Below are 18,245 nucleotides of genomic sequence, written 5' to 3'. Positions count from 1 at the left end.
CGTTTCGCAATTATTTAGAGTAAAACAGTTTAATAAAGTCACACACAATCTCTACTTTATAATATAATATAAAATAACACAAGCTCAAAATTTTTTTCAATGTGCTATAAAGCAATTTTTAATTCAAGAGTAAGTACATACTAGTAAAAAATTTGATTTTCAATAAAAAGAGAGATAAATCTAGACAAATTGAAAATTATTAATATACTTGTAGCTAATAACAAATAACATTATATCGTTACATTGCTCACACTTTTTCCTACAAGACAATTGTTGAAAATGAAATTAGTAAAATACTTGTTAGTCAACACTTATCGTTCTACCTAATTTTGTTATTGCCTGATTGTTCAAACTAGTGCAATCGGGGTTTCATTATAAGCTCTTTATACGCTCACTTACGACTAATAAACAGCGTAAGACTGTAATACGAAAGCATAACATCACAGTAAAGATATGGCGACGTGCCATAGTTTTGTAAAAAAAAAGAAAACAATCATCGATATCTGGATCAGATGCCAGCTGATTTGAATAACATTGAATAATTTAGACTCTCAAAAAAAAAAAAATTTTTATTCTTAAAAGTTTCTTATTATTTATAATTATTTCTTGCTTTAAAATATTTAAAGTTTACACGAATAGACGTTGACAATATAAGAAATGTAAAAATGTTTCAAATTTTTCTTTTTTGACCTGCAGGGCTATTTTTTAACTTTTAACGCATGTGTTACGATATGGCTGTCTTTTTCTTTCTTAATAAGTAAAAAAAAAAAGACAGCACATCATAACACATGCGCATCTTAACCCTGCTGGAATTATATCTTTTACTGTATATACATAGAATATTTTATTTTAATTGACATACAATCAAATATCTAGAAATCAAGGAGTTAGAAAAAAATGTTTCGGACAAAAGTTGTTTCAAAGGAGGGGAAAAAAAAGAAAAATATCAGTGACCTTGATTATAGGTTGGTGCCAAGGTTATGAAAAAGTCAACTTATTGTTAATTTTTCAAAAAAAAACCTTGACTTTATTATATATAAATCGATTCCGCAGTATTCTAAGTAAAAAGTTATAAGAGTATGAGCAGATAGCTAAAAATTAAATAATTTACGATGTTTTATACTTTAATTTGATAAAATTTTACATAAATTTTGAAATATCTTGTAAAATATTCATTTTTCGATTATCTTGACTCAATACTTTAATACACAGAATAATGTGAGAAATCAATTAGTATAAAAAAAACACATAGTCATTTTTTTAAAATATATGAAAATTGCGATACATATATTAACAATATATACATATAATATTGCGAATCAATTTATATGAAAAAAAAATCTTTATATCTTTTTTCTACCTTTTTTTAAACAACTTTTGTCCTTTTCATTACCAGATATTCGACCGTATTATTTAAAATAAAACATCCTGTGTGTGTGTGTGTGTGTGTGTGCGCGCGCGTGCGTGTGTGCGTGCGCGTGTGTGTGTGTGTGTGCGTGTGTGTGCGTGCGCGTGTGTGTGCGTGTGCGTGTGTGTGCGTGTGTGTGCGTCGCGTGTGTGTGCGTGCGCGTGTGTGTGCGTGCGCGTGTGTGTGCGCGCGCAGTTTTATCAAAGGACGTAAAAGTAAAGTGTGCAATTTTCTTATACTTTTCGTGTATAAAGAAAATACCAAAAATATATATTATATATATATATATATATATATATATATATATATATATATATATACATATTACATAATCCGCTTATACATACGTACATGTGTAAAAGATTAATATAAATTTACTCACGACGAATCATTGGATAACGAAACGAGAAGGACTTGGAAAACATATGTATATTCGCCTAATATACATATATATCCAATCTATTCCTTCCAGTCTTTCCCCTTCAATCGATTATTTTTCCCACGACAGTTCGTATGGCGAGCAAAGCAATCGCATTTGTATTGTATAACGGTCTTTCGTATGCACTTAGAGAGTCACATCAGCTCAAGTGCACACGTGCATTGCGCAAATTTAATGTACAATGTAACTTATACAACATACATACATGTGATATTATAAATAAAATCTATCGATAGAGGCGGATATGGTTGCATATTGATAGTCAACTCTAATATAGCGCTTAGCACTGATCCAAACTTTGAAAATCAAACAAAGAGAATCGCAAAATTACATCTACTATTGTATATATATTGTATATATGTAAATGTGTTCTATCTCTTATTCTAAATTCTGTCCATTAGTCTTTACTAACAATATACTGATGATAATCAAAATTCATTGCTACATCTTACATTTCATTCAAATAACAAAGGTAAGGTTCCGATCAAATGTATGCCTAATAGTTGAAGATAACGAAAATGAAGAAGTCCCAAGTCCCATTGCCAGACCCATTGCATATATAACTTAATATGCACTTGAGTACACAATATGCCATGGAAAAGTGGCAGATAGAAGAACCCCACCTAATCCGGATTGCAGGCGCGGCCTTTCTCTTTGGTCTATAAAGCCCCTAGAAATTCACATTTACTCAACATTCGCTCAGCGCTGCGTCACTCATTTGCTCTCACTATGTGGCTGCTTATTTTTACAGGTGAGTGCGATATAATACGTTTTAACAGTAAAAAACGAATGAGATTTTTCAACCTATTTCTCTGTAAAAGTGTTTACGCTCATTGTTTCCATTGTTTTTTTTTCCATCTTCCCTGTGAATAATATGTTGCAAAGTGTACGTGCGACGATATTTCATGAGTGTGCTTCTTATTGCAAAATGCGTATGTGAGTTTTGTGCGAAAAAACGAATCCGCTATTGAATTGGAGCTTTCGCGAAAAGTTTAAAAAATACATTTCGGATTCTTATTTTATTGCATAATGCAAATATGTTTTTGGTATTTTTTTTGTACACGAAAAGTATAAAAAAATCGCACACTTTACTTTTTCGTTTGATAAAAACTGCGCGCGCGCGTGCGTGTGTGTGCGTGCGTGTGTGTGCGTGCGTGTGTGTGCGTGCGTGTGTGTGCGTGCGTATGTGTGCGTGCGTGTGTGTGCGTGCATTTCTATTCTGTTATAAATGTTTAAGTAGATAAACTTTAACAGAGATTTTATATAAAATCGCTTGTATTATAAAAAAGGATTGTAGTTTTTAAATATTATATATTTTAATAAGATATGTATATATATATATATATATATATATATAATACATATATAAACTGTTAAAATTTACTATAACTTTGACATAACAAAGATTATCAGTTTCAAATTAAAAAGTTATATATATTATATAAACAATTTTAATTAAATATTAAAAGTTATGTTAACAATTGATACTTGATATTTCATATACTCTATTTCATACAGAAATTTTAGATAAAAAATGAAAATAATGCATTGATTAAAGTTTACGAAAGTATATATCGACATTTCCTATTCGATGATAAAAAAAGCCAATCTGTTTTCAAAGTTTGTAGATAGCAGTTTTGATTTACTTAGCTATAATGGAGAAGCAAGGATGTATAAACTGTCGTAAATCACCAGGGAATTGCATCGACTTTCCAGGTCATTGACCAATTGTACTTCCGGTGTTAGATTTATACTTGCGTAAAGCTAGTACTACGCTTTACATAGTAAGGTGTTTATTTACAAATCCAAAGATTATCTACATTTTACATATACATATAGAAATTAAAAAAACAGTACAACATTTCTACAATCGTAAAATTTACAATTTTATAGTATGTATGTACATCATGATTGTTTTCTATTAATATATTCTCGAGATATAACTGAAATATTATCGCATTTTAAATTGATTTTAATATAATTATACTATGCTCAGTTGTAGCAATATATCAATGATAATGTTTATGTATTAAATCGATAGAAAGCTGCTCTTTCCTGACACATGTTTACATAAAGACTGCATACTGCAACCTTTCAAATTTCTATTCGATATATTTTGTTACGTAGTTTAATTTTTTCGCGAATTTTTTCATATTTTTTTCTCTTTAGACACCGCTACAAAACATCTTTTTCAATAATGCAGGGTTATGAAATTTTCTCACCTTTGAAAGGAATCTACGTACTGATGATCGTACGAGAAGCCGGAAGCTCTCTCTCTCTCTCTCTCTCTCTCTCTCTCTCTCTCTCTCTCTCTCTCTCTCTCTCTCCCTCCCTCCCTCCCTCCCTCTTTCCTCTAATTTCCCTCTCGTTATGCCGATACAATAAGAACTCAAGAATCCACATTTCATGATCTTTCACTTCACAATGAAAAAAGCATCAAATTAAGAAATACATTTCCTTCTTTTTATTATTATTGATATATTGCAATCATATGTAGATGATTGCGTATTATCGACATCTTCCATGCACGGAATTACGAAAATAGCGGATTCGATTTTTACTCACGTGTGTGTATGCATTTTATATCGGTATCATTCTAAATACATTCTTAATTTTCAGTCAGTGTAAATTGCATTTAAAAATTAAATGTTTACTAATTTTTAATTTTTTCTAAAACTAATTTAGTTATATGTTATATGTATATATGTAGGTATATGTACAATATATAATGATATATAACATACAGGTAGACAGATAGATATAGTTTCAACAAGTTACATTAATTTTGTTAACTGACTACTTTTGTCTACAACTTTTATATAGTACGTAACTTTTATATACTTATATAATAGAGTAGTTAGTTACGTTTCCAGTGATAATTATGATCCTTGTAAAAATGACACTTGTCATTTTTTATATATCAGTTTATTTGCAAATCAAGAAGCGTGAATTTCATGTGAACTCATCTTATAGTTGCAATTGTTGTCATTAGTCGATCTCGGAGATTATTTGTTTATTTTGGACACAAAATTACTTGTGATAGAGATCATAGATACGATGCGATCAAGACAAAAAATCTCATGCTTGTATCGCTGTCGATTGAGAAATCCGCAAACGTACTGTGCAAACGAATGGTATCACCTTTCTAACCAACACAGTTCGAAACCGTGGCTGCAGCAACCAGCTTGCCAACCGAAAGTAGTAGAAAGGAAAGTATCTTTGTACGCATGTATATGTACATAATTATAAGTGTAAATTTTATCAAGCGTGAAAATATATCTAAAATTTGTTTTTTTTTTTTTTTTTTTTTCTTCACGTCATTGCATCGTTATATCAAGATGATTTAACGTATGTAAAAATCTAGATACTAGATAGATGAAACTATAGATATTAGGTAATTCATATATTTGCTACATATATATATATATATATATATATATATATATATATATATATACCCGTATGTATCATTCGAAGCAGATATGGGCTACGGTAACCTGCGGTCGAGGCGGAAGTCTATGCGCAGCTAGAACGAAAGCTAGAACGAAAAGGGAGAACTGTTAGTAATAATAGTACACGACAATATGTATGTATATGCTGATGTGTAACGCTGCGCATAACACTTTTTTCGAATATTTCTGTCAAAGCTCTTTTACGACATATTTATTTTTTAAGCATGCTTTTATTTTTGTTCATTCAATCTTCTATAAAATAATTAGTTATACATCTCATAGTTTATTTATCTATTTAAATATTAAACTTTTAGTAAAAAATGTTTTTATATTTTATTTCGTGAATTGTTAGAAGCTACTATTGGTATGGTTTTGAACATTTTGAACAACAAAGGATTAAACATAAATAGAGAATACAATAAATTTGAGGATAAATATAATATAATCATATAATGTATAATATAATATATATTTCTCATTATGTGTGTGATACCCCTCGAGTTTTATTAGATATTCTTCTATAATATCTAAAATCAATTTTCAATAAAACTATATTTTCCCAAGTCTATCTATCATCTATTTGCAAACAAGATTTAATTTAAAAAGAGCGAGAATGCTGTTTTGAAATATTAATTTGCAAGGGAATTACTAATATAAATTAAATTTTCTTATTACAATAAAATATTATACTATTATAACATTTTATACTATATAAATATATTATAACAAAATCTTATGTGACCTTGAAAAGTGTCTATATGTCGTTTCCAGTTGTACTTATAGAAAAGATTATCGAAGAGTGAAAGGTCGATGATATGGTTTCTCATTGTTTCAATTGGATCACTAATTTCATTTCTAATTCGACATACATACATAGTTCGCAATAGATTGACTTTAATACCATAGCTTTGAAAGATGGCTTGTGTTCGCGCAATGTTGAACAAACTTTTATTTGATGATAATTATATTGTATCAATGAGAGAAACGAAAGAAATAGTTAGCGACTCCAAGTTTCTTTATATATAAAAATATAAAATTGCTTGTATACCGATATAATTTAAACCCTCAATCGACATTTCTACAGATATAATATACCTTGTTGTTTACAAAACTGCATAACATAACTATTTTTAACAATACTTATACACAAGAAGCCAATAATAAAATAATATATGTCTGGTTTTAAGATCAATAAAATATATGTATATGTTATAATAATAAGATGCATAATTTAATTTAACACTGAGGTATATTTTGTTCCGCACCTAACCTTTAAGACATTGCATAAAAATGCAATAAGATAATAGATAATTATTGCTTACAAATTACAAAATACAATTATAATACAAATATAATATAAATTATGAATAAAGAGAGAGGAAAAAAGCGAGAAAGAGAGAGAGACAGAGAGAGAGAGAGAGAGAGAGAGAGAGAGAGAGAGAGAGAGAGAGAGAGAAGTAAAGAAAAAAGAAAGTTCTTGACTTTGTAGATTGCTCTACTCTTCTCACGCACACAATGAGAACGTTAGACCGCACTTCCGATGTTACGCAAATATAATAGTTTGAAGCGCAAAGGAGGTCAGATAATTAATATTTTTATGTGAGAACCGAGAGAGAGTTTGTTAATTAGAAAATATCTTTTTTTTTTTCTCTCGACGCGTTCTCATGTATCATATCAATCTTGCGATTGTCCGAGGTAACGAGATATCTGATTAGAACAATGTCCAAGTTTATTGATTATAAGTTAAACTGTTTGTTTTTGTAACAAGTTCAACGTAGTTTTGTTTAAAATGTAAAAGCAGTACTAACATAAAAATCTAAATTTAAGATGCATACTTACTTATAAACTTTATTAGAAAAATAATCTAACTTCACTTATTGATATTCGATATTGAACATTTTTATATATTCTAATTCTCATTAAGAGCAATATTCTCATTCACAAACACATTAAAGAGAACATCGTGTCTTGTTGTTTATTTTCACAAAATTTTAAAAGTTATGTAATTTGATAATTATTAAAAATGTATAACGTACATATACATACGTATATAGAGCACTAGTTTTATGTATAATATTTTGTATACATATAATAAATGGATATCTAATTTTAAGAACACGATAATGGCATACAAATATAAATACATATGTAAATGTTAAAGTAATATTAATACTACGAGTAATATTAGAAAATGCAAAATCAAAACATGCATTATACATATACCTATACAAGTACGTAAACATTGTACATGTGTATACAATTATTCCAATTACTTCAATTTTTAAAATTCTCGTGACAGGGGACATAACAAAAAAATATATATAGAAAAAAATAAGATATTTATTGTGTTAAATAAATCGCAATCCGCAATAACCCTATATCTACAGTTAACATTTTCGCAGCAGAGATGCAAACTCCGCGAAGCGTTAATTAGGTAAGATTTGTTAATCGCGCGCGCGAGCGCGCGTTCACGGAATGACGGATATTACCTAACTAACTATACCTTCTACCTAAGGACGCGTACGTAGTATTACTCAACGCAGGAAAAATTAGTCACATCCGCGGAATCTCACGGACTAACAAAGGAAGGAAAGCTGACCGGGCTGCGTACGCGCTTTCCTCTGTTAAGTAATTTTAAAAGGATCTGCACGATTGCATCTAAACGTAGTAGTTACGGGAATAATAGCAATCCGATGATGATGTTTTTCCCTTTAATTATTTATATTTTTATATTAAAGCTTTTGTGAAAATTTGGACATTTTGTTTTATAGTAAAAATTTTGGCCAAGTATAATATTGAATTCCTTATTTTTTTTTTTTTTTTTACGTCACACAGATTAAATATCGTATTTTTAATTAAATATTAAATTTTTTGAAAAATTTACTTAATAAAATAAAAATATTTGCCTTTATAATAAAGAGCTTAATCGGCATTGAAAAGATCAAAATAATTTTTAAAACACTTTTAAGAAAAAAATCACAAAGATGTATCGCACTGATAATCTTACGATAACGCGATGAATTTGAAAATCCATTTATTAATTAAATTAATTAGAATATTTCATTTAGACTAGACGAAAAACTTTTATTAATTGTTCATCCTTTGTAAATATTAAGCATTTGTAAGCAAACATTCGTACTTAATTTTTTAACTAGTAGTTTATAATTTCACTTTAAGATCGTCTTTGTAAAGAAAAATTGGGAAAGAAAATTTTTAAATTACTCGCTGGTTTATTACAAGTTTATAAATTCAGTATGTATACATACATAAAATAACAATGTGTATTGAGCTTCAAATCTGTTGATGTATAAATTATTACTTATTATATCGTGATATTTTATTCAGTCACAATAAAGAAAGCGCGTTAAATATAATGCGTTTTAATTTGCCGACAAACCTTTTATAAACATTTTATAAACCGTTTAAAAACCTTTTAGCACATAATCTTATTTCCTTCCACGGCGGACAAGGCGCTTAAAACGTTGAAAGCAAAATCCGTGGGAAGAGTTTCTCGAGTGCACGTTCGATTGTAACTTTCTCTGCATTGCTTTCCCAGCTCTATTCTGAGCACTCGCGGTCAAGCAGAACGATAAAAGTCACTTCCACGTTCAATTATACGATGACGACATTCGAATCTCAAAACAATATTTGAATACAAAATTTCACATTTTTATACAATAAATAATATGAGAATTCTTAAATGGACGCACTCTATTACGCAAGCGAGGGAGAGATGATAACAATAAAGAGAATATATATATATATATATATATATATATATATATATATATATATATTTCTTATTGTTAGTAAAAGATATCTTCTAACACAAAAATACAGATATCTTCTAACATGTACATACAGGATGTTTCACAAGTCACGCCTCATCTCTATAGACTAAATTGACATTAGTCAAAATAAGTAGAAAATTTAAAGAATGACTAAATTACATTTAAGCCTTCTTTAAAAGTTACAATCAAATAAAATTGGATAACTAAAACGAATATTCGGTATACTATACTGTTTTAAAGAAAAAGGTAAAAAAACGCGAGGCAAACCTAATAAAAAACTGTTTGAGCCGTGTTTTTACCTTTTTTAGAATAAAACACCATAACATGCCCAAAAAAATGATCATTTTAGTTATCCGTCTTTATGTGATTGTAACTCTTTAAAGAAGACTCAAATATAATTTTGTCATTCTTAATTTTCGAGTTAACTTGATTTGTCAATTCATTCTCAAGAGAGGGCGTGACTTATAAAACTCTTTGTATATTTAACAAATATATGTATATCTTTGTATATTTTAACAAATATATCTTTTAATAAATAAATAAATAAATATTTATACATACAGAATGGCACCAAGATTTCGTGATTTTATAGGAAATTTAATTCTAAACGAAAAATTGTCTATAATTATCAGTCCAAAAATGATTCCTTAAAAAGTATCTTTAAAAGTAAAACGTAATTATAGAAATTTTTGGTAACGCTAACTTTTTTAAGAAAGTATTTTTGAACTTTTGTTTATGGTAAACTTTGTTCAGATTTAAATTTCCTATCAGATCATAAAGTCTGGCTAGAACGTTGTGGAAAATTATGACTATGGTAAGACATGTATTAATGCAGAAAAGTAAAATTTGTTTAGTGGAATAACCAACAAACATGATAAACATTAAAAATTAATTAAGGTCATAACAGCATAAATAAAGATAAATTTTTCAACAGCTCTATAAATAGTAGAAAACCATTTTTTTATACCTATTTGAAACTAGTTATCTCAAAACTTATGAAACTTAATAATAATATTTTAGTCTGATTTGAAAGATAATTTACTTCTCTACAATGTTTTTGGTTCTACAACTTTTTTCAGTAATTTTTGTTAAAAAACACATACTTTCCCGACATTTGCAAGAATGTAATTAAAAAACGTGATTTTAGAAATTTAAGCGCTAACTTTTTAAGGAAGCATTTTTGTTTGTAGGAAAATATGTTTAATCATAGAAAACCATTTTTTGTTCAAAATTAAATTTTATAAGATCACGAAGTCTGGCCGTTACGTTTAGCCCCATCCTGTATTAGAGATAAAAAAAAACTAATTTGGAAAAAATTAAATAAGATATATTTTAAAACAAAGAAGAAATGTTTTTATATCCTGCCTCTGCTTCTCTCCATCTTTCTCCCATTCCATTTTTCACTCTTTTTATACATATATTATAATATTCAAAATTAATAGGTCTTTTGACGGTCTCGTTTGGAGAGGAAACTGTTACCAATGTCGCCAAGAAGGCAGTATCGTCATCGACCAACGTCGATGACATTGTTCTGCTAGAGATCAACATCAAAGATCCTGTTAAAAGGTCACCAGTTTCTGATAGCGCCATTTACGAATCACCAGGCAGTCAATTTATTATTCGCCACGCTGATGGTTCTAGAGAGGTATGAGAGAAATAATAATACTATATTTGTTACTTAAATTTTAACGTTCCGACTAATCTTTCTATGTTGACTGTTCAACATCAAACATTTCATCGAATATTCAGTGTCATTATTGTCGATCAACCATGACTATTGATCGCTTATTATCCATTAACATGTTGATTAACTAGCCATGAACAGACTATTTTTCTATGGTACTTGAAACGAATGGCAGCAGACAGAGTAGGACGTCTAGGTTCGCCTTCAAGATCTAGGCGTTCTGACGCAATGTGATAGTAATCATGGCTTGACTTACTTTCGTTACTTGTACGAGGATTTCCATTTCACCAGTGTACTTTAAAGATAACGAGAGAGATTGTACATTCCACATTGCTACAAGACTCATAAAACACGGAATGCCTCTCTATTTCCCTATTTAAGCTCCTTGTATCATCTTTTTTTCAGAATAAGCTCATATAAACTTGAAATATTAGAAATATTAGATTCTACTATTGATTTATTTTATTTTATTATAAATATATATGTGCCGCACTTTTAAGCGTAAAATGGAGAATAAAAATAAATAGACCTGAAATGTACAATATATTTTAAAGAAATCTATGATATATTAATCACACACACACACACACACACACACACACACACACACACACACACACACACACACACACACACACACACACATATATATATATATATATCTATATAGGTATATAGAATTAAAGTTTGCCGACTATTTTTAGAGTAATATTGGAATATTGGATAATATTGGATAATATTGGATAATATTGGATAATATTAAAGTAATATTTCGGAAATGTATAATAAAAAAAAAATATTTTATATTTTTACATATCTCATATGATGTGTGTTTTATAACATTTTTTGTGTTTTGAAATTGTTTGTACATGGCTTTGTAAGTACTTACATTGCAATGTAATTATTATACAAAGAGAAATACTTTATAGAGATTTTATATAATATTACTCCCCCATAAAAATATACACACTACTTTAGAATAATTTATATATATATATATATATTTAAATGTTTTTATAATATATATTATAAATTAAATGGATTAAATATTATTAGAATAATAATAAAAATTTATTTCGTAAATTTCAAAAAAATTCTTCAAGGTGTATTAGGCACAAAATATGAATAAATGTCGATATATATATATATATATATATATATATATATATATATATATATACATATGTTATGCATTATTTTAATTTAGTAAACACTCTCAAATTAATACATTTGCAGATTTTTAGATTATATATATGCGGTTGTACGTACGTATTTTAAAAGACATATATCTTTAAATACTTCCTACGCGCTCGCTCGTGATCGCTTGGCAATGCCATATACTCGAATGCAATCGCTCGCTTGCATAACTCGGCAAGTTTACACGCCTTCTAATCGCTCTGACCTGACAGTACTGGTACAGCCACACCCACTTATAACCGAGTATAGATTTCGAATTTTATCAAGCCGCGAACGATTAATATCCTCTTCGTGGCCATGCGTTAGTCATCAGGGCGAGTGAAAAAGGTTACAGTCTATTTTCGTGACCGTCTTTCGAGCTTCTTTATAAGTTATTGACTCATCTTCTGCACCAATATGCAGGCAAATACATACACAATGTATTGTATATACTTTCACGAAGCAATAACCTTCAACGATTCGCTTGTCATCTGCTTTTAAGATCAAGTTCAGCACTCACTGTCAGATTCAATGAAACGACAGCAACTATCTCGGATTGTTGATTTTCTTGCTTGTTTGTTGTATCGCTTTTGATTTATTTTTAATCCTTATTCTTAACTCTTGCGTATCTCTAATTAAAATTACAATACCTGGGAAAGTCCAATCGAAATGATGGGCATATACGATGACTGCTACGTTACACAATAATACATAGCTATATATATAGTATTCTTGTCCATCTATTATACATATTCTGCTTAATTTCTGAATTTCTTCGATTGTATATATATATATAACTTATAATTTGTTAAATATTACTTCATAAATTGTATATCTCTGTCTTTACACATCACTCTAATTATATAAAACATATTTTACGTAAATATTCTACGAAAATGAAAGAAAAAAATTTGTATAAATTTCAGCTGTCGCCTGAATATTTAGCTGTTTTACGACAATTTACCGGAAGTGAACCGCAACCATATACAAGCTCAAATAATGTGGCTCAGCGCAGACCGCTTCCAGCTTATGCCAAACAGCAGCAGGCGCTGCAACAGGCATATTACAATTACCGAAAACCTACGGTGGTTCCTCCTAGATCGAGAGCTCAATTACATCCTCAAGCATTAGGTCAAGTGGAAGCTGTAGCGCAAGCTCAGGCACACGTCGACGCGCAGCATCGTGCCGCGGCATTGCAACAGACGCGCGGTCCGTCCGGAGCATCCACGTATCAAGTAGAGTCTTATACTTCACCGAAATTGGGCACTTTCGAGCAGGAGTTGCTGCAATTGGTATCCGCCAATCAGGCCCAAGAATTTAACCTGATTCCAGCGCAATCTAAAGGCGAGTATTCACAACAAGGATATCCGATCAAATCGGCGGTAGCACCGGCATCTCAATTACCTGAGCAGTATCATATTGAGACTAGTCCACCCCCCCGTTATCCACCGCAGCAGCGAGTTGCAGCGACATACCAGTCGATCGATACGCAACAACCGGTTCAACTTCAGTACCAAACAGCGCAAGTGGCAGATTACGTTACAAAGGGCGCTCAAGACCGACCTTTCAGACCATCTCCGCAATATGATTACGTGGATGATAGTGCTCAGCTGAAAGCTCATCAAGCGCAAGTTCAGGCTGAAGCCGAAACGAATGCCAGGGCTCAGGCTCAAGCCGAGGCACAAGCCTTAGCTTTCCAGAAGGTAGCTCAAGCATCGTACCAAAAACATCACGAGGCCGCTCTAGAACAGATCAGAATTGATCATGAGAGATACAGACAGCAAACCGCCTTGGAGCAAATTCAACAAGGAGATCACGTCAGCGAGGCCGGACAAGCTCATATCGAGGGTCGGCTGCAGCCAAAAGATCCAGAAGCCGCTTATAGAGCCAAACTGAAGGCACAGGCGGCTGCCGAAGCCGCTGAGGCCAGAAGACTTCAAACAGATGCTGAATACAAGGCTCACGCTGATGCTATACGCCAAGTCGAAGCACAGCAACAGGCTCATGTGAGAGCTCAGGAAAAAGCCCATCACGATGCTTTAAATTTTGAGAGAAATCAATTACGTGCCCAGGCTCAAGCGCAGGCGCTGGCACAAGCTCAGGCCGAGGCTCTGTATAAAGTTTATCAACAGTCACGCGCTAAAGCTAATAGCGAGATTCTGGCGGTCGCAAGAGCTCAGGCCGAGGCTAAGAAAGTAGATCCCGAAGGCACGCCAGTCGTTCAATACCTTCTACCTACTACTCCTAAACTCCCATCACCTAATAATTATTTTACCAATGATGACGTAAACAAATATCAGGTTTCTGGCTCTACCTATGCTCCTAGATCGGTGACTAAGCCAGACTCTACTACTACGTCTACCACGTCTAACGACCACTCCAACGTTGAAGAACAAGGTTACGTTCAACCTGTTATCAATCAACCTCGACAAATGCACAAGCTCAAGGTTGCACCTACTCAATCCTCTGTCTACATTTCTCAGTCGGGTCTCTTGAAAAAGTCACCCTTTAAGTCTCTCACCATCGAGGAGATTATCGATCAAGATCAGTTCAACAATCCTCAAGTTGTACGTATACCGTCGACTAAGGATCAACAGCCTTTAAATCAAGAAGAATTATCCGCCCTTATTAATGCTGGTTATAGCGTTACTCCGATACCTCAAACAGTTGTTAAGGCCACACAACAAAATTACGTGCCGGAAAATGCTTCTGCCGTATACTACTTGAAAAAACAACGGCCAGTAGCTAGGCCCGAATATGCTGCGTATGAGGAGGTCATACAGCGACCTCGAAGACCCACTAGGAAGAATACGTCTGATCTCAAACAGGACGCTATCAATGCTAGCGAGAAAGTTACTTACTTGGTGCCTTTGGAACCCAGTTTTGGCACAAGACAATCGTCGCTTAAAAGTAACGAGTAACAGTCGCTTTCGAGTAATCGTAGACTTTCTCATAAAGTGATGACAAAACTAATTAGAAATTCTTTTAGCGCGAATGTTATTTTTCTTTTAAATTTATTTGCCATGTATTATAATCTTATCTTTTTCTCCCGAATTAATAAATAGGGTAGATTATATACATACATGAGATCAGTCAAAAAGATAATCCTTATAAAAAAAATTATCTAAATTTTCTTTCTTTCTCTTTAATTAATTTTTATGATTTACGTGTTTCAGTGGTTACACGGACAAATCTATTTTTCATATTTTTTTTCCCCCCCTCCTACTACTTTGCGACTAATAATTTTTTCCTAAGCTTTTTTTTCAATCTTTTACGGTTCAGTCTCAATGGAAAAGAAAAAAAAAAAAAAAAAAAAAAAAAAAAAAAAAAAACGTTCCATGTACCATATACACAATTCTGGGCACTAATAATGGTTTCCTGAATGAAATCTAGTTTTATAAAATGTGAGTAAATTGATAAGTAAATTTATATTAAATTAATTATTCATCTCTGGTGTTAAAGAGTAGAGGAATACAAAACAGATTTATGAAAGTTGATTTTGAAAAATAAAATAATCTAACTTATAAAATTGCACAGAATATTACAACAGATTCTAAAAAATCGGTGTAGCACATATACTCGTATATAGAAGAAATGCAGATAAGTTTTTACTTTGTTGCATATGACGACAAATAGCGCATAATCAGAAGGATTTTGTAATAGATGTTACGCGACATTATTATAGATTTATTTGTCTGACGGTATTGAATCGAATAATTTTATTAATTTATACTCTTTTGTAAATAGTAGAATTTTAGCTAATAAAAATGTTTAAAAATTTTATTTTGTAGTAAACGTGATAGTTTCCATATTTTTTATTTTTATGCGTCTCTTCAAATATTTATTAATATCAAAGTAGACGGAGTACTACTTGCTATGAAATATCTTTTTATTAAAATTATTTATATTGTCTAAATAAAAAATATGAAATTAAAGACTAATTTAATAAATTAATTTTTATTATTTTACATATTATAATGTAATTTAGATGTTGCATGATGTTAAGATTTACAATCTTATTTGCCATTCATATATACTATCATACAAATGTGTATGTATCAATTTATTCATCATCACTATCAACAATCATTAAAACCTAATTGGCAAATGAAGAGAGAATATCAAAAAGATATTTTAAAGTACGATTGTACTGCAGCGTTAAAATATGCAACGTATAATAAATATAGCATGCTCTTTATTCTGTTATACGAAAAGACATATTATTCTCGCCATCATTGTTGTTTAACATTTAATGATCATACTCAACAACATTAAACAACCTACGTTGATGATGTGCAAGTGCACGGATCCACATCGGTCGCTGACTCTTGCAAAACTCTTGCGCCTGCAAGAACTCGTACCACAATTTTTAGTTTATAAAAAAATCATCTTTTCAATCTACTAATATTATTATAAAATTAAGGATATTGGTAAACTTTAATTTGTATCCGTTATAATATAATTTTACGACGAATATCTTACATGAGAAGAAAAGGGAAAGAAGAAATTAAACAGAGTATTCGATATGTTTTAAGAAAGATAAAAAAATTGACGTTTTACAAATAGTTTTTGTTAATTTTGCTCAAATTTTGATTAAAATAAGCCTACATTTAATAATACGTATGTAACTAAATTATTGGATATTGAATATAAGAGATATATATATATATATATATATATATATATATTTGACTAAATTTTTTGATAAAAAATATTTATTTTTTTTTTGTCGCAAGTAATATATACGTAATATACGCTGTATCCTAAAATTGGACCGGCAAACTTCAAATGATTATAAAGAACATCAAAACAGGTCAATTTTGTCGATATGTAAATGTCTATGTCCGCAAACGAGCCATTTTGACCATATACTGACTTTTTCAAAGTGAAGTATATTTTTACGGCAGTTGTTCGAAATGCCATTTATTTCCATTACAAAGATTGCATTCGGTTCATGGACTTCAACTGAGACATAAAGTATGTCTCATTGTTAGTTTTTGATTCTCTGGTGGCAAAACAGTTCATTTACGGACACGGGTTTATTGACAAACTTGTTTTTTTATTATGTATAACCACCTTGGTTCATCGGTTTAATTTTGAAACACTATATAGAACTCTATATAGAAAGAGCAATATTTTTTATCAATAAAAAACAATTTTTCTATACTTGTGCGATATATTATTACACTTGTACGAAGAACAATAAAAATTTTAATGTATTGGTGTACGTATTTTAAAATCTATAATTTTTCCATGTCCTTTTTTGTCATTTATATTATTATAAATAGGTTTTCCTTTGATCCTCATACACTACATGTACTTAAAATGTAAAAATATAACATGTATCGAATACGATGTTTCACAAGTTATTTAAAATATTATGTTACTTTAAATTCTATGGATTTATTATAATAAGGAATAACAAGTAAATATTAAATGATTTCCTAAAACCTTCCTGCTCGTTAAAATCGGCAAGGGTAACCGCTCTGTCACTAGTTACTTATAAGGTCATAACATTGACCTCAATAATACAAGGTAAGTTCCATTCTCTTATCTATTTAGAATATAGAATTTATAGAATTATAAAAACTTGGTTTAGTTAAAAAAATTGTTTATTACTAGTAATACATGCAATGAAGTTACAAACATTTAATGTTGAAGAGAAATAACAAAAGTGATATATGATTTATAAAATATGATAAATAAATTGTATAAACTCTCTATGTAAAATTTCTTTTTTCCAAATTCTGTTACTTGTGATATCGCCTTAACATATCTAAAATATAATATCTAAAATTTATTTAATAATCAAATAAACATTAACGTTTGCATTTAACTTACATTTTATTTATTACTTTAATGTAAATTTGTTAGATAAATTTATAAATAAATTTATAAATAAAAATTACTATAAATACATGTTATACATTCTTTTTTTTTTTTTTTTTTTTTTTTTACTATATATATTTTTTTATTATATACGTAATTCTATCTAATAATATCTAATTCTTTTTAATTATAATAATTATATAAATATATAAATATATAAAAATATAAATATACATATATATATATATATATATATATATATATATATATATATATTTGTGTACAGGGTCATTTTTATTAACAAGTCGAATATCTGGAAATCAAGGGGAGAAAAGATAGAAATATTAGTTTAATTTTAGGAGTCAAGGTTATATAAAGGATAACTATATTATTGTTAAGTTAAGTTAAGTTTTTTTAAATAAAATTATTCTAATTATTTTATATAAATCGATTTCTCACAACATTC

The 18,245-nt window shown here is 30.0% G+C and overlaps 1 protein-coding gene across 1 annotated transcript; it reads left to right on the top strand.

Annotated features, from left to right (window-relative positions):
- Nucleotides 1-2,546: 2,546 nt before the first annotated feature.
- Nucleotides 2,547-15,556, top strand: LOC140666985 (uncharacterized). The gene is made up of 3 exons (XM_072894552.1): nt 2,547-2,598; nt 10,533-10,735; nt 12,877-15,556. Exons 1-3 carry the CDS (start codon nt 2,577-2,579, stop codon nt 14,869-14,871), a joined length of 2,220 nt encoding a protein of 739 aa, XP_072750653.1. The 5' UTR covers nt 2,547-2,576; the 3' UTR covers nt 14,872-15,556.
- The last annotated feature ends 2,689 nt before the right edge of the window (nt 15,557-18,245 follow it).

Source organism: Anoplolepis gracilipes, chromosome 6 (assembly GCF_047496725.1).
Source record: "Anoplolepis gracilipes chromosome 6, ASM4749672v1, whole genome shotgun sequence".
Lineage (NCBI taxonomy): Eukaryota > Metazoa > Arthropoda > Insecta > Hymenoptera > Formicidae > Anoplolepis > Anoplolepis gracilipes.
Note: the sequence above shows the minus strand (reverse complement) of the source record. Positions and strands in the feature narration are given on the sequence as shown.